The sequence below is a fragment of the Lytechinus variegatus genome, chromosome 13 (genome assembly GCF_018143015.1).
Source record: "Lytechinus variegatus isolate NC3 chromosome 13, Lvar_3.0, whole genome shotgun sequence".
In the NCBI taxonomy this organism is placed as follows: Eukaryota; Metazoa; Echinodermata; class Echinoidea; order Temnopleuroida; family Toxopneustidae; genus Lytechinus; species Lytechinus variegatus.
In genome coordinates this window covers 1139238-1163005 of record NC_054752.1, presented here as the reverse complement: position 1 = coordinate 1163005, position 23768 = coordinate 1139238, and the positions used below count along the sequence as shown (strand labels likewise).

The 23768-nt window shown below is 35.6% G+C and overlaps 1 protein-coding gene across 1 annotated transcript; it reads left to right on the top strand.

The window, feature by feature from the left end:
* Positions 1–3946: 3946 nt before the first annotated feature.
* LOC121426742 (co-chaperone protein p23-1-like) lies at positions 3947–19346 on the top strand. The gene is made up of 7 exons (XM_041623125.1): positions 3947–4117; positions 11107–11211; positions 11667–11745; positions 13236–13331; positions 16942–17043; positions 17920–18127; positions 19129–19346. The coding sequence occupies exons 1-7, from the start codon at positions 4107–4109 to the stop codon at positions 19182–19184; spliced, it is 657 nt and encodes a 218-aa protein (XP_041479059.1). The 5' UTR covers positions 3947–4106; the 3' UTR covers positions 19185–19346.
* Positions 19347–23768: the final 4422 nt, after the last annotated feature.

Sequence of the window (23768 nt, the reverse complement as noted above, 5' to 3'; positions counted from 1 at the left end):
TCTTGCTAAGCGCGAGATGAAACAAAGGGACAATTTAATTATTAAATTGATATCTTATTTATAAATGCCTATATCTGATGATATCATGGCATAAAAACTGGACATTTCACTTTTGTGATTATGAATAGGATGCATCAGATTATATCTTTAACCATTGATGCGAGCGCAAGTCGCGAGCTATACTTTTTGATAAACTGTCATGAAAAGGGGATTTTAAGTAGTTTGTTGTATAAACAATATTGAAACATTTATATAACTCGCCAATCAAAATGCAAGCATACAGCGCTCTAGCTGATATGCCTTAACAATCAGACCAGAAAAGGGATATTTTGAAAACTTTATGGAATACTAGAAAATATAGGTACCTGATAAATCAAAATTTGCGAGCGCGTAGCGCAAGCAGCAAATGTTAACATTCAAACCATAAAATTGACATTTTTACAGAGCACTTTGTAAAAACCAATTTGTAAATTACACCAAAAAAATTAAAGTTCGATTTCCGAGGTGAAATATGTGTTGTATATTGACTTCCAAACTTGATATTCGATCTCCATATTGAACAAGGTATGCAAATTACCTAATAGGCAATGTGAGCGCGAGCGAAAGTTTTATACAGTTGCACGAAAGATTCTTTTTATTTTCCAAGTCTTCCCCTCATCTTATTTTATGCCTTCGTCGTCCTTCTTTTCCTTTTCTCCTCTCTTTTCCCTCCTTTTTCCTTCTTTCTTTCCTTTTTTTTTCTTTTTTTGCTCCGCCAAGAGGGGGGAGGGGGAGCTCGGCCCCCTGGATCCGCCTATGGGGACAAGGGGCGGGAAAATATGACAAGCAAAAAAAAAGGTTATCATCGCCAAAGTGAGGTCATCTCGTCCCAAAATACATGTTTTATTTCGATTTCGATTTATGTATTTCTATGATTATCAAAGACCAAAATAGTAGGGGGACATTTGATATTGCGTCCCCCCTACTATTTTGAGTAGGTGGGACACGTCCCCCTGTCCCCCCTGGAATTTCCGCCAATGATGTAATATCAATGGGAGCGCGAAGCACGAGTGATTTTGGGGGGTTTCAATTTGGTTTAACTTCTCACCAGAGTAGGCCCTACGAGAATATTGTGAACGGGAGCTGTAGTTTCTGTACTGTTGTTTTAGTATACCCTTCAATATTATTAATGATAACCTCTAGGAAATATGCAATCTCGACTAATTATCCTCATCAGTGGCGTATTAATTCAGCATGGGTGCAGGGGGGGGGGCGAGGGCACGAAGAAAAATAAATAAATGAAATGGGGGGGGGGGGTAGACGTTAAATAAAATCTGAGATTTTATTCTTGAAAAATACATTGAGATATATCTCACAAGGCCTAAATAAATAATGAGAACGCGAAGCGCGATCTGATTTTTTTTAATAGAATTTTCCTGTATTTTATCCTGAAAGCCTAAGTCAGGGGCGGACCCAGCTTCCGCCAATAGGGGGAGGGGCCATTTATTTCACCCATACTTTCCCCGATCGGCCGCTCAAAGTTGATTTGTCCAAGTGCCGTAATGAGCCAATAATTTCGAGGGGGCTTGATATGGCGTATCGCATAAAATTAATAAGAAGTTGGCAGTGAGCGAAGCGAGCAAGCAAATATGTTGACACTTTTATTACAAAAATACAAGGTTGTGATAGATTTTGACATAATATTTGGAAAATAATAGTATATTACATCCTAATCCCTTTCCTTTTCTCTCTATTTTTTCTTAGCCTTGATTCTCTCTTTTTTGTGGGGGGGGGGGCAAACGCCCATGTCCTAACAGTCATTTCCTAGATTTACTTTATAAGCAACATAAATGTGTTAAAATCTCATAAGCCATATGCAAGCTAAAAATTAAATTTCATGTATATTGTCCTGAAAATTTAACATTCTGGGCAATGTTTGTGAACCTGAACATGACGCGTATATAACTAGATAATTACCACGAGCGCGAAGCGCGAGAAGAAATGTTAAATATTATGGACTGGTCGAAAAGTTAGTCATTAAGACGATACATATTTCAACGATTAAACTGAAAATTTTTGATATTCCAACCTAAAAAAAGGTGATTTCAAATCCCCCAATGGGACATTCGACATTCATTTCCATCTTTCTTTTTCTTATCTTTCTTCCCATCTTTCTCTCTTTTTAATATTATTCTCTTCCTATTTTTTCTTCTTCCTTTTTCTTTTCTTTCTCTTCCCTCTTCCTCTTTTTTTCTCTTTCCCCCATTACTTATCCCTCTTTCTTTTTCTTTCCTTTCCCCTTTTTTCTCTTTTATTTTTTTTTCTTCTCGCCCTCCCCCTTCCACTCTCTCTCTTTTTATTCTCTTCTTTTCCCCTCTTCCTCTATCTCTCTTTTTTCTTATCTTTCTTCCTCTCTATTTAAATATTCTTCTCTTCCTTCCTCTTTTTTTTCTTCTTCTTTTTCCTCGTTTTCCTTTCTCCTAGCTTTCTTTTCTTCTCTTCCTTTTCCCTCCTCTCTTTTTTCTCTTCTTTCCCCCTGTTCTTCTCCCCTTTTCTTTGTCTTTCCTTTCCCCCTCTTATACTCTCTTTTCTATTATCTTCTTTTCCCATCTTCCTCTCTCTTTTTATTCTCTCCTTTTCCCCTCTCCTCCTCTTTTTTTGAGCGGGGGGGGGGGGGGTGAGGCAGTTCCCCCTCGCCCCCCATGGATCCGCACCTGATAGAACCCCATGGTCTCGTATCATTTGACCTTTGGACCTCTCGATGACATTTGATATATCTGATCATAATTTTACACGCACTGCGGACTATCGGACCCGCGGTCTATCGGACCCGCGGTCTAACGGACCCGCGGTCTATCGGACCCGCGGTCTATCGGACCCGCGGTCTAACGGACCCGCGGTCTATCGGAACCGCGGTCTATCGGGATGTCCCCATCTTTACTCATTGTCATTAATCAAACAAAAGATTACTGCCATGAAAAATGTGCAAGGAAGTTTGTTTATTACTGGATGCCCTGTTTATTGCTGAAAGCAAAGTGATTAAAAGACACACGAGATAATCCATGAGGCAGATCGTGTTGTTTTGTTATCTTTAACTCGTATGCTTTGGCCCATGATATTTTGTTTTTATCGAGTACGTTATCTCCTTCATTCTTTATATTTATATATTAATTATATATATATATATATATATATATATATATATATATATATATATATATATATATATATATATATATATATATACATATATATATATATATATATATATATATAAAGTATGACCCAGCTAGGGATCATCCCCCCCAGGTCTAAGGACCTGTCTACGCCACTGTGAAATATGAAATACGTTTATTTTCTCCTCATTGTAAAGTGATACAACAATTAATTCCTCCCTGAACATGTGGAATTAGCATTATTTAATACTAAATGGTTCAGTCAAGTTGGTCTTTATATTGTCAAATCTATAAAAATGAAATATTTCATAATTAAAAAAAAGAAAAAGAAAGAAATAGTTAGTGATGGACATCATCGACTGACTTGCCTATTTTTGTGCATATCACTGTTTTGTGAAAAATAAGCAAAATTTTGATGAAATTTTCAGTACTCACATTGTTAGTTTGATTTTTCTCTATCTATTCAAGTCAGCATTTTCCTGGGGTGGACTTGACCTTTAAACAGCATTTTACTTTTTGATTGTAAACATGGACCATGATTTTTTTTTAATCTAAAGAGAGGATCGACATCTCGCACTACCTTAGGCATGGGGGTTATGTATGTGTTTGCACACAATACCACGTTTTACATATCATTCTCTGAAAATTGTGTCGAAGTCTATACGTTACAAATTATATTTTTCATTAAAAAATGTCAAAATTTTTGCTCGCTCGCAGCTTAAAAAAAAATCCCTCGTACACCAAGTCTGCCCTCTCAAAACTTTGCTCCTTACGATTCCTCTGGCCCGGTTCTATGACCATGATGACACCCGGCCGCCAAGCGCTAGCTAGCGAGAATCGGGACTGACTACATCTTTGTAACGACAGTTCTGATTGGCCAATTGAACGTGAATGTTTCTCGCGAAGCTTCTATTTTACAGACTGAATAACCTGCGAATTACAATATAAATCATGGCAGAAACGTGAGTATTATATTGTCCTAATGTTTATTTGATTGTATTTAATTGAATAAGTGTATGATAAAGACTTACATGAAAAACGTTTAAATATGAGGGATTTGGAGTGGAAATGTGCGAATAATCGTAGACTTATCACGTGGGAGGTTTAGAAGTAGGGTGTATGGCCCCACTCGCTAGTTTTCATGTAGTCTGTCGTGTTGCTTGAGTATATTGTCATATTAAAATTCATATTGACAATTAACCCAGGGAGCTCCAGCCCGCGAAGCGTGCTGGAGCCCAGGAGTTGACCGTGCAAAACGAGGGAGACACAGGACTGGGGTAGATTGGGGTCTCAAAAATAGAAAGCTTATAGCCAATAGCAATAGGCAATATAGCAATAAAAAGATAAAGTCTTAAACTAGCACTATAGTAGCAGTAGAGGCGCACGGCACTCATTCAATGACAAGGTTATAATATAACCTTGTTCTCAGTTATATCTCCATGTGTGGCAAAATAAGGGTGGCAATGTTTGGCTTATTTTCTCTTTTTCTTTGGGGCAAATGGTTGATTTCTTTACACTGACAGTTTCCACTACACCTATTATTCATACAACTTGGCTTTTACTTAAATTTGATTCTTTAAATCATTTTTTTCTGAATTAAAAATAGAGATCAAAAAATGAAAATTTTCTTGCCATATTACTTTCCACCAATAGAGGGCGTACACAAAAATATGCCAAAAATTCAAGTTTTGGGGGGCTCTGGTGAATACAAAAATCCCAAGTTACTAAAGAAAACTTAATTGCAACTGTATGGAAATTAGTAATTTTGGTCACAAAAGTGATATTTTAATGAATTTTTAAAGTGTGTGCTCTGTACAACATTGGCATACCATAGTCCTACCTGTAGATTCCCCACAGGCAGGGTGGTAGCAGTGAACAAGTGGCGCACGGCCAATATGGGAGACTCTCTTCAATAGGGGAGGCAATCTCCCACATTGGAGACTTGCTTTGCAAAAGGACAAAAGAAACAACACCAACAAAAGCACAATTTTTTCCACCCAAAAGTTTGTCTCGCTGAGGTCAGAAGCCCATTTCATGCATTTGTTTTGTGTGTGGATGACAACAAATATCCTTATCAAAACAAAAGTAGACGGTGAATTTTTAAAGTAGACGGTGAAAAGGTGTAAATTTTCATGAGGAATCTGCTTATCAAATTTTTATTAGCCGCCAAGGTAATCCTTTTGCCGCAAATGTAAACAAAGGAAATTAGTCTCCAAAACTGGAGACTGTCTCTGAAATTGGATACCCAAATTCTTTATAAAAGTCTCTGATATTGGAGATAATCTCCCACATTGGAGACAGTCTCCAATATTGGCCGTGCGCCTCTACTGACTAGAACTTTTTTCCATGACATTAGTTCTAACGACAACAAGTTCTAACAACGTAATGCAGAGTTGGGCACAAACAAGCTTTTTTGAGAAAACATAATTTTCTCTGCTTTGTCATGTAAAATTGTATTCTATGGTGATATTACGATCGTGAAAAGAGTTTCTGTACATGATTGTAACAAAATTGAATACTTTTTGGACAAGTGCACCCATCACTCGTTACGGAATTTGTGATGTCTGTCATTAAAAATGGAAACGAAATACAAATCAATGTTTCACATCAAGCTCCAAAGTCATATTAGTAATTATCATTTGCGAAGTATTGTTAAAATATTACAGTTAAGTAATGTTCTATGGTCATGATATTGTTAATGAAAGCAAGATTCATTTTACGTTGATCATGTCATGATTTTCCTTTCAGATCAATTTCGATTTGGTTTGATTAAAGCACTAGCGCATGCGCGATTAATGATAAATTCCATTCATAAATCGTGCATAAATTATCTCAGCTCAAACAGACGAGTGAGACTCGAACTAGGATCAAAATGAACTTCAAATTAATGGCGAATAGGCATCATAATTACACAATAGGTTTCATTTTGGGGAAATATGAATCAAGTAAGTAGTATTTAAGTACTAAGAATGTGGGGCAAAAAGCTCATAGCTCGGGGCAAGACTTTCATATGTCCCCTCCACTAAAATTGAAAAAAAAAATATGGAGAAGGTTCATCAAGAATTATCTAACATATATATGTAAGAGATTTAGGAAGGAAAAGTTGGATACCTACCAAAATATGGCTTTGTTCCGTAAAATTCTCATGTGCGTGTAATTACCTTTATAAAGTAAAGAAATGCTGAGTCATCATCCGTTGAAAATGGGAAAAATTCCTAATTTTCTGAGAAAATTGGGTTTTGAAATATCACCCATCTATAGCCTACCTCTAATATCATTTTAATTGATAATTCATTGTGTACTTAGCAGCATAGAATATACCCTACTGAAGGTGTTAATTACTTTTTCCGGTAAACAATAGGGAAGCGTAAATTGGTTAATTAGTAATCCTTCCGGTGACTTCCGGTGACAATAAGGAAGCAGGTATTCGTTAATGAGATGTCATTCCAGTGACATCCCGTAAACAATAGGAACGCGGATATTCGTTAATGAGGCATCCTCCCAGTGTCTTCATTTATCCGGAAGCACATTCTTTTGTTCTAGAATCATTCATGGAGCAAGAGGAGGGGGGGGGTCACTGAGCCCTTTACCTGGGGATCAGCCACTTGGCTTCCTTGAGCAGGATAATCAGACAGGTATATGTCTGTGTAGGTCTGAATATATACAATATGATCAATAAATTACATTCTGATATTTCTGTGGACACGCCCACCTTATTAGATAGAACCTGATTGGTCTTTCGGTTTGACGATTTTAGAGTGGAATATATGTCAGTGATTAAAAGGGCATGATGCGCATGTATTACTCTTCACTTTTAGACCATTTTTTTTTTCTGTTTTCATTTTTATTCTTATTCTATATTTGTGATTCAATTCAATGCTGGTATCTTGATTTTATTCGATGAAACAATCTTCATATTGTTTCATACTTCAGATTTGAATTTAGTTTGTTTGGTTCATTATTATAAAGTAGACGCCCCCTGCTGTTTTGTCATTACCACTTGGTTGTTGCGCTATGTGTTATCTACAAACCATTCCTATTTTTTTAGGGAGGGTGTGGTAGATGGGGTAGGGTAGGGTAGACTGGTGGGTCTATTTAAAGATTGGTAGCTGAGGTATTGATTTATTTCAGATTTTGTATAATAATATAATAATGACAACAATAATAGTTACATTTATGTAGCGCTTCATAAGTTGGTTTGTAAGCATTTTACACATGTCATTATCTTCACCCTGGTCATATAGGATCCATCACTGCTCCACACATAAAGTGGACCATCTCCTCTCCCTGGAGAGCATCCTGGCCAGGCAACTATTTATCGGTGCACATGCACATACCAATCTAATTGCATTGACGTTAACATCCTATTGCGTACCCATTTAATACCTGGGTCGAGAGTGGCAAAGTGCGGATTGTCTGTAGCTAGATAGTTCTACTTGTGAAATTTGAAGTTTCAGCCCTTGGTAGACGTAGGTACTGCAATATCAAACAAATGTACAACATAATTAAAGTGAACAGTATTTTATTTTTTCAATGCGCATTAACATATAGAAATTACAATCGCCATTACTGTCAGTATTTTCTTTCACAGAGTTAGTTTACGGTCAGTCTGAATCTTACGCATCGTTGCCTCACTTGCCAGCATCTTCGGTCTCATCTGTTTCTCCTTCACTGCTCTCTTCATATTCATCCTGGTATTGGAACAATCCCTCAAATTTTGTCTTATGACTTGCTAATACACGGCGAATGGCCTTCCACTTCTTCATGCCATTTTCTACTTTCTTCATGATGTGAGAAAGGATTTCATAATTGGTGTCATCTTCAAGGTACAAGCTCTGTTGCAAGAAGTTAGAGTAGTGGTCAAAGAAGATTCGTTTAACAGCCCATAGAACTTTCACATGGGCTTTTTCTTTAGCATCATCTTCACTCATACCATTGGAGATATATTTTTTGTATTTTTCATTCCTCGACTCCTCAGTTGCTATCATGGCCATTTCTAACCATTCATGGTAAGCCTGGTTATCTTCAAGTTCTGTCTCGTCCATCTCTGAATTCATTGATTCTTCCTCTCCTCCACTTTCTGAGTCCTCGGATGGTGCATTGCCGTCATGGATAGCCTCCGCAACTCGGTGCTTTTTAGATGGAGGTTCATACTGAGAATCATCTTCGCTATCCTCTTTTTCGTATTCAGTGTCTCCATTTTGGGGTGTACAATCTGTTCGTGCCTCTTGAGATCAAATTTTCGACCATATGATTTATTACACAGTGAACAAGTGTAGCGCTTGGACATGAAACTATTCATGTTCATTCGTTGAAGTTCCGTTTGCAAAATGACACAGAGCAACTGAATCTTCGTACTTGTACAGATCGCATTGCCGCAAATAAAAAATAAAAACGGCGTTTACGCCGTAACGCCGTTGACGGCGCTCGAGATGCATTGCTACGGCGTCAAAGAGCAACTGAATCTTCAGACTTGTACAGATCGCATTGCCGCAAAAAATGGCGTTTACGCCGTTGACGGCACTTGGGATGCATTGCTACGGCGTCAAAGAGTCTCCACACTATCAGCACAAATGCGCCAACTCCGCATTGAAACTATACGCGTCAACTGAGTAACGGCGTAAGTCTGAAGATTCAGTTGCTCTTTGACTCCGTAGCAATGCATCTCGAGCGCCGTCAACGACGTTTATTAAACGCCTTTTTTATTTGCGGCAATGCGATCTGTACAAGTATGAAGATTCAGTTGCTCTGTGTCATTTTGCAAACGGAACTTCAACGAATGAACATGAATAGTTTCATGTCCAAGCGCTACACTTGTTCACTGTGTAATAAATCATATGGTCGAAAATTTGATCTCAAGAGGCACGAACAGATTGTACACCCCAAAATGGAACACCACGAAGACACTGAATACGAAAAAGAGGATAGCGAAGATGATTCTCAGTATGAACCTCCATCTAAAAAGCACCGAGTTGCGGAGGCTATCCATGACGGCAATGCACCATCCGAGGACTCAGAAAGTGGAGGAGAGGAAGAATCAATGAATTCAGAGATGGACGAGACAGGAGAACTTGAAGATAACCAGGCTTACCATGAATGGTTAGAAATGGCCATGATAGCAACTGAGGAGTCGAGGAATGAAAAATACAAAAAATATATCTCCAATGGTATGAGTGAAGATGATGCAAAAGAAAAAAGCCATGTGAAAGTTCTATGGGCTGTTAAACGACTCTTCTTTGACCACTACTCTAACTTCTTGCAACAGAGCTTGTACCTTGAAGATGATGACACCAATTATGAAATCCTTTCTCACATCATGAAGAAAGTAGAAAATGGCATGAAGAAGTGGAAGGCCATTCGCCGTGTATTAGCCAGACATAAGACAAAATTTGAGGGATTGTTCCAATACCAGGATGAAGATGAAGACAGCAGTGAAGGAGAAACAGATGAGACCGAAGATGCTGGCAAGTGAGGCAACGATGCATAAGATTCAGACTGACCGTCAACGAACTCTGTGAAAGAAAATACTGACAGTAATGGCGATTGTAATTTCTATATGTTAATGCGCATTGAAAAAATAAAATACTGTTCACTTTAATTATGTTGTACATTTGTTTGATATTGCAGTACCTACGTCTACCAAGGGCTGAAACTTCAAATTTCACAAGTAGAACTATCTAGCTACAGACAATCCGCACTTTGCCACTCTCGACCCAGGTATTAAATGGGTACGCAATAGGATGTGAACGTCAATGCAATTAGATTGGTATGTGCATGTGCACCGATAAATAGTTGCCTGGCCAGGATGCTCTCCAGGGAGAGGAGATGGTCCACTTTATGTGTGGAGCAGTGATGGATCCTATATGACCAGGGTGAAGATAATGACATGTGTAAAATGCTTACAAACCAACTTATGAAGCGCTACATAAATGTAACTATTATTGTTGTCATTATTATTATATTATTATACAAAATCTGAAATAAATCAATACCTCAGCTACCAATCTTTAAATAGACCCACCAGTCTACCCTACCCTACCCCATCTACCACACCCTCCCTAAAAAAATAGGAATGGTTTGTAGATAACACATAGCGCAACAACCAAGTGGTAATGACAAAACAGCAGGGGGCATCTACTTTATAATAATGAACCAAACAAACTAAATTCAAATCTGAAGTATGAAACAATATGAAGATTGTTTCATCGAATAAAATCAAGATACCAGCATTGAATTGAATCACAAATATAGAATAAGAATAAAAATGAAAACAGAAAAAAAAATTTGGCTAATAGTGAAGAGTAATACATGCGCATCATGCCCTTTTAATCACTGACATATATTCCACTCTAAAATCGTCAAACCGAAAGACCAATCTGGTTCTATCTAATAAGGTGGGCGTGTCCACAGAAATATCAGAATGTAATTTATTGATCATATTGTATATATTCAGACCTACACAGACATATACCTGTCTGATTATCCTGCTCAAGGAAACCAAGTGGCTGATCCCCAGGTAAAGGGCTCAGTGACCCCCCCCCCCTCTTGCTCCATGAATGATTCTAGAACAAAAGAATGTGCTTCCGGATAAATGAAGACACTGGGAGGATGCCTCATTAACGAATATCCGCGTTCCTATTGTTTACGGGATGTCACTGGAATGACATCTCATTAATGAATACCCGCTTCCTTATTGTCACCGGAAGTCACCGGAAGGATTACTAATCGTCTAACCGAAATTTACGCTTCCCTATTGTTTACCGGAAGAAGTAATTAACACCTTCAGTAGGGTATATTCTATGCTGCTGTACTTTGATGTGTGTAATTTGTTGTAATACAAGTTAGAATACAGAGTAAAAAAAAAATATGTGATCGATTATTTTTTCTTGCTGAACAAAAAGCATAGTTGGAAAATTAAAAAATGGGCAGGTTTCTTTCAATTTTTTTCCAGGACTCAGATACCAGCGGTGAAGTGGGCTCAGAGAAATGATCGTATTTTACTAGAGATAATGGTACAGGATCATAGTAATGTCAAAGCTAATGTGGATTCACAAAAGTAAGTTATTTCACTGATTTTCTTGTACAATGTTTTTATCATTTGTGTCTTTTTAGGCTGAAAGAACTTAGGTTGAAATTGTGTAAGTTGTCTTTGAAAGATGGCTGTCTTACCACGCTAGTTAATCAGTTTGTAAAAGTAACAAGGAAACTATTAAAAAATACCCAAGACTAAAGAGAGTTGTGGTCAGGGTAGAACTATTGTTCCTGTTCACTTTCAGTTCAAATCAAGTTCATTTTGTCACTATGTTGAAATGGCTTATGAATATAATCTTATCCTTATATTTTTACGCATAATTTTTCTAAATCCTTTTCATCATATTTTCAAACACGTGTGACTGTATTGATGAATCAACTATTTTAAGCAAAATGAATTGACATTGTAAGATCATTGTTTTAAATGGAATTAAAAAAGTTTCAACAAATTATTTGATGTACATTCTTATCTCCACGCAGACTCAGTTTTACCTGTCAAGGACAAGGCTCTGTGAATTATGCAATAGACATGGTATTTTTTGAAGAGGTCGACCCAGAGGTAAATTTTGTAATGTTTTCTAATTTTTGCTTCTTCAAATTTGCTAAAATTATTATTTTGTTTGAAAGTTATTAAATGTTGTTCTCAAATGATTTCATATATGTAGGGAAAGGCGGGGTAAGTTGAGCATAGAGGCAAGTTAGCCACCACCCCCAGGCCAATAATGAATGAGTCAGACATTGTGGTGGTGTCATGTATTGATGACCCATTACATAACCCTTTACCCAACCATATTGTTTTCGACTTTGAAACAAAAAGTACTTTTTTAGACAGAAAAATACAAATTTTAGCCAAAAAAGTAAAAGAGGGTGTAAAACACGGGAGTGCTTTTTACCCACACACGCCTTTAATTATAATAAAGAAATAAGAACAATATTGTTAGTCCAGGTATGGATCTTCATTCTTGTCACAGTCTTTTAAATGATGGATGCATAAGAAATGTGTGGATGTGAAAATATCGCATTAAGTTCGGACTGGGGTACTTTGAGCCAGCCAACATGGGGCAAGTTGAGCCATGGTAATTCTTATGGTAATAAGAATGAAAAAAAAAATCAAAAGCCATTGATATGCAGGCAGAAAGATGTAAATTCACATGACAGTTCTTTTACTTTTAGAGGATGTCAGTATTTATAGAGAATTAGCAAGTGAAAAAAACCTGTACATAGTTTTTGTGGCTCAACTTACCCCAGAAGGTGTCACAACTTCCCCACATATGGGGCAAGTTGCGCCATTTGACATCGTTTTTTTTCAAAGGTCACAATGAATTTCAGTGTGGGGGTAGAAAGTTATATATAGGTGAAAAAAATGTCCCAAGAATCAAATTTAAAGGCAAGGTACTCATTTCTAAAATATTAGTCATATCAATTCTAACATGCAAAATGCAAAAAGTATCACAACTTACCCCGCCTTCCCTTATATGTCCATTATGAAAGTTAATGAATATATGATATGATATAAATTGAACTCCAATATCGACTTGGAAGATGAGTTTGGCAGTGCTTGTGACATTCAGAAGTCATGTTGTTATTATTTTGTCTCACCTGCCTAGCAGAGTGAGACTGTAGGTACTGCTTTTCATCTACGTTGAAATCTGAAAGGTTAAGTTATTTAAATTATGCCATACCTTGATAAGTACATGGACCTATTTCTGGACATAAGGGTATTTAAGTATGACTGATCATCTGGCAGAAGTTATAGGTCACTTACCAAGGTCATAGGTCACTTTTATGGTCAATGAACTTTGACTATGTGGTATCAACATTGCAATCTTATCCTAATATTCCCACGGTATTTTTATTCTTTTCATGCTGGGGGGGGGGGCTGAGGTCTCAAAAGCTCACCTTAAGATCCCTGCTGCTGATCGTGTGATTGCATCTAATTTTACTAAATAATTTATATGAATTTTGCTATCCCAGAAAACTCTTATTTACCAAATAAGGTCCTAGAATGCTCATTTTTATATGATTTATTTTTTATTTTTTCAACCTCAGAAAACAAAGACGAGACTCGCAAGGCATATAGAACTTGAAATATTTAGGAAAACATCTGGGAGCTACTGGCCAAGGTTACTCAAAGACAAGATGAAGGTAGGTTACCATCATGGAAAAGATAACTTGTTGGCTCATGGCACTTTCACCCCTGAAATGATCAAAATGCAGCAATGTTATAACTTTTTCCTATGCAGCAGATTGTGAAAAGTACCCTTTAAGTAAAGATCATATTTCTGTATCAGGTACCCATAGAGCTTTCATAAGGTTAAAGATAAATTCCAGTATTGGTAATGATCTCAACATGACTTTTTACAGAATCTAATATAATGACAACCCAAGTGTCTGTTTGTATGAATAGAAAATGTGCCAAAGGATTCTGGAAGAAATTGTGTAATTGCTGAGAAATAGCAAAATAAGCGTGGATTTGGTCACTTCCGTCTGGTCTTTATTCCAGCAATAATAATACACTGTCCCACGTGTGCCTATCTGTGTTGGTGATCTTCAGTGTGAATATTTTTCGGCGTAGATTTCAAGATTTCACGAAGTTCAGTTTATGTAACTTTGCCAGATCTAGATCCTCGATGATATACTGACAATTAAGCCTGGTTTTACAGACTTTCTCATGAAATCAGTGTTTATTGCAACTACTGGCATTTCTCTTTAACTGTTAATACTCCGCTCATTGGCAACAACCTTTAGTTTCTTCCATTTGTATTCTTTGGCCTGTATTCTGAAGTTTGGTTTAACTTAAACCTAAATAGACTGGGCTATTTCGACGCCTAAGAAGACTGGGGGGGGGCTGATTCAGCCCCCCCCTATGATCTCGGCCGTCGATCGCGCAATCGCGACGAAAATTGGCACACGCGTTACCCATGGCATTATCTACAAAACTATAACATCAAATTCTGCAAAAAATCTCATGTCTCATTAATTATGCTAATTTATGCGTAAAATCATAAGTTTGCTCTAATTAATAAAATAATGCCCCTGAAATGCTAATTTTTGTTTCACACACTCTAGATAGGCATCTGATCAAATTGATTTTAAAAAAAATTCAAAATCACTTTTATTTTCTTATGTATTCTATTGTTTTCTAAATTTCTTATGTATTTCATTGTTTTTCGACTTTTTGTTTTTTATTGTTTTTTCAATGGAAATTGTCGGGGACTTTATTTTGACCATAAAAAAGATAAAATTAATTGATTTTAAGCAGTAAAAGGAAAAATAATGATACATTTATGAATTTTGGTTAAGAACACTATTTGCATTGGATTTGTACACAAATTCACGTTTTTGAGTAATTTGGGGTCTGCATGCACTTACGAAATGTTGCGTAATTTTGGAACCGCGTACCCGGGGGTCACAATTTTGGTCTCAAAAGTTGCGCGAGACTTGAAAATAAAAAGTCAGCGAGCGACGCGGTCAAAAAATTTCGCACGGCGGATTTATCACGAAAAATGTCGAGGGGGGGGCTGAATCAGCCCCCCCCCAGTCTTTTTAGGGTTAAACTCAGGTTTAAATTTGTGGTTTAAGTATGGACAGCCAATTGTTACATAAATCACTAACAATATAGATATAATATTTCACCTCATGGGGCTCTCAAATCATTCATCATTGTGTAGGAAGTATAAATAAGATTATTGTCTGCATTATCGATGAATCAGGAAAGAGCACAGTAAACATTAGAAACATGCAACTTAATAGATATTTTGACACTTTTGGCTTCCCATAATTTTAGCACAGAGTTAGACCATGGTCTAAGTTAAACCTGACTTTAGAATACAGGCCTTTAAAAAAAAATAATAAATTTGGACAAAATGAGAATCAAGCTGTACAACAAATTTTAACAATGATTTTGAGAATAAAATATGAAAGAATGAAATGGAACCTAAGAGTTAGGAGGGTGGGATTAAGAATGTCCTGAATCTTGGAAAGTGGAATTTCTGGTCCTTATGACCTGAATACGTGTAGCATATGAAATATAGTGGGGTAGGTTTAAATCTTTTGGGGTCACTATTCCTATCCACCGTAATACTCTGGATGTGCACCCTATTGCAGAGCGTGCTATGGTACCATTGACATCCACTTTCTACTTCCTTGGAAGCCTCTGTTGATCATCATTTCTATGGTAGTTACCAATGTATGTCAAAGATACCATAATAGCAACTTTGGTATCTGTCATCATAATCTGACTATTTTATTGGTCAGATTGTTATTGACCATAGATGATTCCAACTACTGTCCCAAACTAGGCAAAAATGCTGTGAATTCTGACATCTGATTTCACAAGCCTGCAGTCTTACCAAAGCACTGAGAGGAGTAGATAGTTACAAATATTTACAGCTTTGGGGCTGCACCCTTCTGGAAAAAAAGTTGTACCATAGTTCCAATCACTTCATCTGGCAGCTGTACATATTCGTTTATAATGGGACCCTTGCATTGGTTGTGGTTGGTGGGGCACAACTATGCCTTTTATTACCATTAACTGTAGTGGCCCAAACATAGAAAAGTGTGTGTGCAGCGCTTTGTAACCGAAAGGAACATGCACTGATATACATGTATGTCAAATGACTATTGGATTGGACTGAACTGTAATCTCAAAATATTTTTAGATACTTAGTTTTTAGAGTTTTTGGAGTCAAATTTCCTTTTCAATTCAATTAAGCATCATTAGTATTTTTTATCAAGACAATGATAATGTAGCAAACAAAGAGACCAGGTCCATAATTTCATGCCAAACGGATGGCAGGTCAAAGTATTTACATGGGTTGCAAAGACAAAACATTTAGAAATTGAAGTATCACAGACCAATATATGAGTATATGGAATATTATTCTGGAAATAATTTAATCATAGCTGTTATTAACATCATCTTTAAGAATGTTTTTTTCCCTAATTATCATACTTAAAGGATATGTATAAGTTATCATTATATAATAACTTTAGAAATGTAAAAAATAGTCTCTCCAAGATAAGTTTACTTATTGTGAGAGGAAATTGCTTGAGAATTAAAAAAATTGCATTAAAAAAACGAGGTCGAGTTTAACTGCTCACAGCTTTTGAGAGAAAATCCTTTAATTTTCATTCCCTCAAAATGATTGAGAATCCATTTTTTCTTTGCGGTTTGCCCAATCCATGCTTTTTATTACCATGTTTGTATATCTCATGATATTCTTTTTCAGATGGTAAATTACTCAAAGGGATTCGTTATTTTTTATCAGGGTTATTTTGATGTGACACTTTATGTAAATTTTTAATATCCAAACAACATTTTTAAAGTCAGTTTTTGCTTAAATATCTAACAATTGAATTGAATTAAATTGAATTAAATCAAATTAGATTTAATTAAATTAAGTCAAATTAAATCAAATTTCTAACAAGTATATATGTGTATTTGTAAATGTAATGTAATTGATTTTCAAGTGTCCGCCCACCATAGGTAGTAGCATAGACCGTCAGATGTATTACATTTCGTACATTTACAGGTTGTCGGACGTTGTCCTTCCATCTCGCTTTTGTTCTCACATTAATTCAAGAACCATATGACACATTGACTTAATATAATTAGTAATAATGTATTTATATGGAATTGACAATGAACTGATAGGTTATAAGGGTATATTATAGAGGAAATATGTGTTGCATGATTGTTTGTGCTCTTTAAGTTTTTACAATAAACATTTGGATGTATTTTATTCTATTTCAGCAACATTGGTTGTCAGTTGATTTTAATAAGTGGAAAGATGAAGATGATTCAGATGATGAATTAGGAGGAGGAGGTGGAGGAGACGAGCGGGGGCTAAATGAGGTAAGATTCTTTTGTCTATTTTCCTGTATTAAATAGAAAATGATTATAACTGATTATGATTACAATCAATTACAGTCATAGGCCGAGGACAAACAAATGCCCTTCTTGCCATTTGATTGTTTGCCTTGGTAAACAAATAGTTTTAACAATCAAGATTCTTAGATTATCAGAAATCACAAAAAAGTTGACCAATCTCCTTGACTACCAGTGGTCACACATAGCGTCCTAATACAGTGCCCATGACATGCACATCAACACAGCTGATTGTTGCATGGTTGCCGGAGTGACCATCATTGATTTTTTTTTTTGTGATTTGAAAGAGTTACAATGTTTGGAATTCATTGAATTTTAGCACAAAAATTACATTTGTTAACTTGCACTTTGTTGTCATCTGTTTAAGATTATACCCATTCATGTTTGATTATGAAATGTCTCAAATCGCAGTAATTAACATCTGGCAAAAATTTGATAAGTGTAAAACGAAGCGTTTGGTTGCTTGTTTTTAGTAAACTGATCAAATGCATTGATTATTTGAGTTTTATTTTAGGCCTACTATTCATTTTAATTTTTAGATCCAGTTTTAAATTTCAATGTCCTATTTATGATAAAATATAAGTTTATAGATATTAAATTCAAAACAATCTAATCAATATTTAGGCAGAAGCTTTCATACCTCTACACATATACATGTATGGAGTGGATTAAACAAAATATTTTGTTTAGATTTTTTATTTACAGTTTTTAAACCGATAGAGATGTTTATTATTTTAAGCTTTGATTTTATAATTATATTTTTTTTCTACATGTCATTCTGTCTTCACTTTTTGCAAAATCAATGAGCCTGATATGTTGTTGTTTTTTTCCATTTTATTTCAGATGCTGGCAAACATGGGCGGCATGGGTGGAATGGGCGGCATGGGTGGAATGGGCGGTATGGGTGGAATGGGCGGTATGGGTGGAATGGGCGGCATGGGTGGAATGGGCGGTATGGGAGGAGCCGGTATGGCCGATTTAATGGGTGGTCTAGGAGGAGGAGGAGGAGCTGAACCAGACCTTGGTGATGAAGATGACAGTGATGATGAACGTAAGTAGACAATACCTGAGAAAAAAAACTAAAACCTGGGATGGATTTGCCCCAACATATCAATAGCCCATATTTGAAACAACTGTGTTTGAATAGATTTTTATCTAGTTTGTATCAGGGCAGGAAATCATGATTTATATCAGCTGTTTTGTCTTGGCCATAGGGGTAATTGTTGCATAAACATGTACAATAACTACAACAAGCGAAACTCTTTTTCATTAAAGGTCAAGTCCACCTCAGAAAAATGTTGATTTGAATCAATAGAGAAAAATCAGACAAGCACAATGCTGAAAATGTCATCAAAATCGGATGTAAAATAAGAAAGTTATGACATTTCAAAGTTTCGCTTATTTTCAACAAAATAGTTATATGAACGAGTCAGTTACATCCAAATGAGAGAGTCAATGATGTCACTCACTATTTCTTTTGTTTTTTATTGTTTGAATTATACAATATTTCAATTTTTACGAATTTGACCTCCTTGCCTGAAGCACAAAATGTTAAAATAATGGAATTCCACGTGTTCAGGGAGGAATGAAACTTCATTTCACATGACAATGATGAGAAAATAAAAATATTTCATATTTCATGTGATAAAATACAAAAGAAATAGTGAGTGAGTGATGTCATCAACTCTCTCATTTGGATGTAACTGGCTCGTTCATATAACTATTTTGTTGAAAATAAGCGAAACTTTAAAATACCATACCTCTCTTATTTTACATCCGATTTTGATGAAATTTTCATTGTTGTGCTTGTTGAATTTTTCTCTTTTTATTCAAATCAAGTTTTTGTTGGGGTGGACTTGTCCTTTAAGTAATTGTAAATTTATTCATTTATTTATGTATTTATTCTTATTAAAAAAACTTCCATTGCAACTATTTGAAGAGTCTGGTTTAAGTTGCCCTGCCTGCCAAGTGTAGAATGGAGAGAACAGTATTCCATTTCCTAAATCAAAAAGCTTTAACTCAACTGTCTTCTAAAATGTTTTCATCTAACAGCGATTCCAGATCTTGAGGAATCAGAAGGAAAGGATTCAGAAGTCAGATCTGAATAAGAGTAAAAATGGTTTCCATCTTTTCAAAACAAAAGAACATTGCAAGGAATGCTGATGTAGGTACATGAAGCAGCAGCAAGTTATTAATCACTACCACCTCTACACCTGCTATTGTATGCATTCCACTGCAAACCAGATACCACAGGAATCCACAATCAAACACAGAAATATGATAATGACCATGATAATTTTTCTTCTTTTTTTTTAGTTTTGTTACATTTTTGAAATCTTGTGTGGTAAGTTTCATTATGTGTATCTTTGAAAAAGGTTGAAAGCATACAGTATGAATTTGTTCCATTCATTTTTGTCTCGCCTGCACGGCAGAGTGAGACTATAGGCGCCGCTTTTCTGGTGGCGGCCGCGTCAACGTCAAATCTTAACCAAAGGCTAAGTTTTTTTAAATGACATCGTAACTTAGAAAGTATATGGACCTAGTTCAGTACACTTGGACATAAGGTTAATAAAGTATTACTGAACATACTGACCGAGCTTCAGGTTACATGACCAAGGTCAAAGGTTATTTAGGGTCAATGAACTTCGACCATGTTTGGGGAGTCAATATCAAAATATTAACCTAAGGTTAAGTTTTTGAGTTGACAGCATAACTTGAAAAATATATGGACCTAGTTCATGAAACTTCGACATAAGGTTAATCAAGTATTACTGAGCATCCTGCCTGGCTTTAAAGTCACATGACCAATGTCATTTAGGGTCAATGAACTTTGGCCAAGTTTGGGGTATCTGTTGAATTGCCATCATAACTTTGAAACTTTATGGATCTCATTCATATAACTTGGACGTATAAGTAATCAAGTATCACTGAACATCCTGTGCAAGTTTCAGGTCACATGACCATGTTCAAAGGTCATTTGGCCAAGTTTCGTATTGATCTGATTCATGAAACTTGGACATAGGAGTAATCAAGTATCACTGACAAGTCTAAGGTCACATGATCAAGGTCAAATTTCATTTAGGGTCAATGAAGTTAGTACTGTATCATTATATGAATGGTGTTTTTTGTGAATGATTATTTTATAATAGTTTTCAAAGTCAGCACTGCTGCTATATTGAATCGCAGAGGAACTCCACTTGTTGGCAGAATTCATGTCATGTATCAGGAATGAAAGTTGGGGGATGTAACAGCATACACATAGAGGATGTTACAAGACAATTATTTTCAAGGAAACCTTATTTGTCTGTGCAGCTTAGACTGTGATGATCTTACTTCGTAGAATTTTGAGCCTTTAATTTGTCTCACTTAAGGGATAATTTGACCATCAACTTGTTTCGAATATCTTAACAAAATGGATACTGCTAAATTCTTGCATAGATATTTCAGAAATAGTTTGGGTTTTTTTACTTACTGAATATTGTTATCCATGTGACAGACATATTTTTTTTCTCTGATAACAGTATTCAAAACAAATGTATGCCATAATTCGAATTGAAAACAGTAAAAATTAAAATTGAAAGAAATAGTAGTTGTTTTCTTCAAATTATCCCCATACATCTCATTATACTTCTGGCTTATTAACACAGACAAAAATAAGAGCATTTGATACTTATCAAACTATTTCTACCAATAGTATCATTAATCAAATATGCTGCATGCAAATTTCATATCTTCAAAAATGTTTTCCTAACAGAGGAAAATGTATATTATTGAAGAAAAGGATGGAAAGAAATTTTATAGGAAATGAAGGAACTTGAGGGATCTATTATCTTGCAGGTCTATATGTAGTTTGTTTTGTAAGGCTCAGTTATTAACTTGAAAATCAAGGAATTATGTATTAATTGGATCAATGTTGGTATTCATAATTAGTAAGAAGGGAAGGTACTGTAAGAATACAATAATTTTCTTCACTGCTTGCGAATATGTTGAATTCCCACTATTTTAAAAATTTACATGTGTCTCTATATATGGTAGCAAGTATTATTTTTGTATATTTTCTATTGCCTACTGCAATTTTGATACAGACTACTACTAATAATCTACTTTCATGTAGAAAATTTCATTACAAATTTAATTAGGATCTGTAAAGCCCTTCGGTTCTTTATTTTGTGTCAAGAAAACTTTTCATTTTGTTATTGATTTATTAATCACCAGTTCCATCATTTAACCTTTGACTTTGAATTAAACCAAAGCTTAAAAAAATCATGTTTGTTTATTTTTTCGGTCAAGTTAAAGTCATTAGAAGCAACAATATGATGTTTTAGGGGACAATAACATTGAGGATTTTATTTTTATTCACTTAATATGGCCGAGACCTGTCGGGCAACCTACCAAAATTCTGGGATGTATCTTTCTGGGGGAACCCTGCTTAGCATCTGTACTACACAGGAAGAATACCAGCGTTTATTAGCTTATCTATGACAACACCAGGGTCTCGTCTTACAAAGAGTTACGATTGATCCAATCAACCTCAGATTTAGGGAAATCCATAAATGTCATAATTTCTACTACAGGAAATTTGCACAATGCCTTTTGTAAATAAAGAGAAGCACACTGAATTTTCAAGAAAACAACGAATGTATAAATCTACATCATATGTGGAAAATATTAGGATCAAGTAGGCATTGTAAATGTTGGTGTTGTTGGCTTTCCATAGTTGTGGTTGATCAGATCAATCGCAACTTTTTGTAAGACAGGGCCCAAGACGCTGTAACATAAAGCTAAGTGATTGTCATGGGATAGATTTCTACAATCAATTACATTGATTATTAGCCTCATGAATAATCACTTTGCTTTATGTTACAGGGGGCCCAAGAGAAGTAGTAAAGCAATACCAGTTTAGAATCTGACCAATGTTATTTTAACACTAATTGCAGCTTTCATGGGACTGCATTAATATTTGCTGACACCAGAATTTGTGAAATCATTGGTAATACTGGTAGCAGATACATCTTTTGGGGCAAGCAAATTCAGTGAGAAATTCTCTGGTCAAGTCTTAGTCTCTGTTGCAACTGTCAGGCCAGTGAAAGTGAGATGATGATTGTACCGCTCATTTTCCATAGGCAATACACACATTGTCTGCTAGTCAGAAATCTTATCCTACCATTGTTTGACTATGTGTGACTTATATCCAATTGGTGTCAAAGTCCACATGAAAACAGATGACAATCCCCCTTCTTGGAGTAAGCCCAAAGCTATGTAATAATATGCAGTGCTTAGAAACATTTGTATTAAGCGCTGTATAAATGTTGCATATTATTATTTGATTTTGTTTCATCATTTTTTTTGACATATTTAACTCCCAGGCTGGTGTTAAATTAAAACCTGAGTTTTTGTATTGTTATTTTATCAAAATGCCAATTTCTCCAAGTTGTTATTCAGACAATTTAAATTGTTAGTATCATACAGTTTAGTGACCCTTAAAGCTTGTGTATAGTTTTGGTAAATCCACCAAAATGCACCTATCACTATTCCAATTCATTGCTAGCTAATATGAATGGATATGCCCTATAACAGTTATGATGTGGAGGATATGAAATGAAAATGTGTTTTACAGGATAAATTTTGCGATTTTACATGGAAATTTAACTTGATCGGGTCACCCGATCAAATCAAAATATCTGTGTGTTTTTGTCTTTCAATTAAATCCTATTCCAAATTATGGAATGGGCTGAAACTTTCAAGATATGTTCTTTGTCTGTAACTTTTGGATATCTAATCACTAAATTTATAAGATAAGTCCTTGAATGCCCTTTTTTTTAATTTAAAACAAGCATCGCCGAAAGAGGGCGCTATATATCCAAGATTTGAATATTTGAAATTTTCTCAGAGAAGTGCAGTTGGAAAAATATCTAACGGTCTCTACGCTTCAGTAAGACTGTCATATTAGATGATATTCGATTATCAATCACATTATTGACCCTTTACCAAAGCTATACACAGGCTTTAATGACAATGATTAACTGTTATGTTATTTGGGTGGGATAGTTTGACCCAGTGTCCTATGATGCTGTTATACATGGGTTGATAACTCTCAATAGACATGCAGTTGTAAAGTAAATTTGTAAAAGATTGTGCAAGTATGTACAGGTTTCTGTTTTGACAAGAAACAAATATCTTGTGGGCATTTTATAAAGCTGTTCGTAAGTTACAAATGACTGTACGAACGACTGATGATCCTTTCTTAGATGCTAAATCAATATCACTAAAAATTTGGTGTATGTAAATGCCAAAAAAAGTTTGTTCGTAATGTCAGTCTTAACTTACGAACAGCTTTATGAAAATCCATCTGGTCCTTGAACCAATATTGAATGTCTAACTCAGAAAAGATGGAAAAGTATCTCATGGATTTCAATCAGTATCAACCATCACTAAAAGATATCTTAGTGATGTATTTGATCAGCCTGTTCATTTGTCAGAAAACTATGAACGTAGAAGGTTCAGTAATCTCAATGCCTTTGATATATTTCATATTGTGTGTTACTCAATGTAGATCATATTGACTTGTGCTTTGAAAGCATTGATAAACTATGCTTTGAATCTGTTCATTGATAGTGATACATACAAGTGTCAAACAGTAGAATTGCATACTCCTGGCCCAGGGTCAAAGATGATTGCAAGTCATTTTCTCG

Excerpts from the sequence above, each read along its gene's own strand:
- LOC121426742 (XM_041623125.1), top strand. Across the intron at positions 13,332-16,941 it reads TACTCAAAGACAAGATGAAG|CAACATTGGTTGTCAGTTGA; the intron begins GTAGGTTACCAT and ends ATTCTATTTCAG. Across the intron at positions 18,128-19,128 it reads AGATGACAGTGATGATGAAC|CGATTCCAGATCTTGAGGAA; the intron begins GTAAGTAGACAA and ends TTCATCTAACAG.